The sequence below is a fragment of the Anneissia japonica genome, unplaced genomic scaffold (genome assembly GCF_011630105.1).
Source record: "Anneissia japonica isolate Jap-2015-1 unplaced genomic scaffold, ASM1163010v1 scaffold75623_len1500_cov145_single, whole genome shotgun sequence".
In the NCBI taxonomy this organism is placed as follows: domain Eukaryota; kingdom Metazoa; phylum Echinodermata; class Crinoidea; order Comatulida; family Comatulidae; genus Anneissia; species Anneissia japonica.
In genome coordinates this window covers 1-1,500 of record NW_022707267.1, presented here as the reverse complement: position 1 = coordinate 1,500, position 1,500 = coordinate 1, and the positions used below count along the sequence as shown (strand labels likewise).

Below are 1,500 nucleotides of genomic sequence, written 5' to 3'. Positions count from 1 at the left end.
CCGATGCTCTGTCGATGATAGACTATTTAATGTTGTAGGGTGTGTTGCTATCTTTTAATTTCCATACGTATTTGGAGAGTACGGTGCTGTTTCTGTGTTTGGGGGTGTTAAAAGTGTATTTGTGGTTTCTGTATCGGGTTTTGAACGGTGTGTCAGTGTCAAACAATGTCATCATTATCATTATTACGAATAATCAAGATTGCTGTAGAATGGACCTCAAGGATGCCGTGATAGATATTTCGTCAGAGTCGAGCTTCAATACGTACATCCGATGCGGTGAGCCATACTCCGAGAATGACGTTTACAATGGCCCAATGATAGACAAGTCATGTTCAGATGCAAGTGGTCGATATGTCAGGATAAGCAGTAACGTATCACCAATACAACTATGTGAGGTTCAAGTGTTTAAGTCAGGTAAATACGTTCATTTTTAAATTATACATAAGCCTCTATACCTATATTTGCATTAAAATAATTTTGGCTACTGGCGTTTTCCGACATGATGGGCAGATAAGGGGTTGTCTTTCATATATCAGCCCACTTCGTGGACATAAAAAATACCCAGATCAGCAATTACAGCCTAACAGGATTCAACAGATTGTTATAACAAATTTCACATATTTACACCATTTTCATTTCTTGTTATTTAAATTTATTTCTTTTTTCTTAAGAAATGGATGTGTGCTCCTTGGGAAATAACTGTAGCTTCACAAATGGTCTATGCGTCAATAAGGGAATCAGCTACTACTGCGATTGTAATCCGAATTATTATCTCCACGATGATGGACGCTCCTGTGTAGGTACGATTATTTCCAAACCAACGATAACAACAATTTTTCTAAGAATTTTAATTATGAATTGTAATAATTCTATAGGATACACGACCTTAGTGAAGCGCCCACACGAAACGTGAAGAGACATTATTTCAGGGAAGTGAGATTCATCACATAAGTAACATTAAATCCGATTAAATTTGATTGGATTTTGTTTAGTCGACCAGCACGAGATATGTGCATATTAACAATAACTGTGTTTTATGTAGTAATTGTAACCATTCTTAAATTATCTTGTATTAGGCGGTCTAAACAGCTTATGCGAGAAACCAGTATCCCAAAATAGGATGAACATAGTTATTTTCGTCATCCACTCAGTGGCGTATCTAGAAGTCTTGAAATTGGGGTGCTGATAGAGGGGGGGGGGCGAAGGTGAAGGGTCGGGGCCTCGATGATTAGTTGAGGGGCGCTAATTCGCAAAATAAGGTGATTTTATGTGATTTTTAACTACTTGCAACCGTGATTTTTTTAGGGGGCGCTGGGGGACGCTGGGGGCACGTTAATGCCAGGCGCCGGAGGAAAAAAATGATATGTTGTACAAAAAAAAAGAAAAAGGAGCGTTTGACGAGAAAAACTCGGGAACGGTTAATGAAATACATATTTTGAATATTTAAAAACTGGGGTGAAAACAAGCGTGACTACCTCTTAGTTTTTAAATCTTTAAAAA

The 1,500-nt window shown here is 37.9% G+C and overlaps 1 protein-coding gene across 1 annotated transcript; it reads left to right on the top strand.

Annotated features, from left to right (window-relative positions):
- Window positions 1-202: 202 nt before the first annotated feature.
- Window positions 203-800, top strand: LOC117106351 (collagen and calcium-binding EGF domain-containing protein 1-like; the record flags this gene model as incomplete). Its single annotated transcript, XM_033247721.1, has 2 exons — window positions 203-414; window positions 672-800. Coding segments are annotated over exons 1-2 (334 nt in total), but the record flags the coding sequence as incomplete, so codon positions are not given.
- Between the last annotated feature and the right edge of the window lie 700 nt (window positions 801-1,500).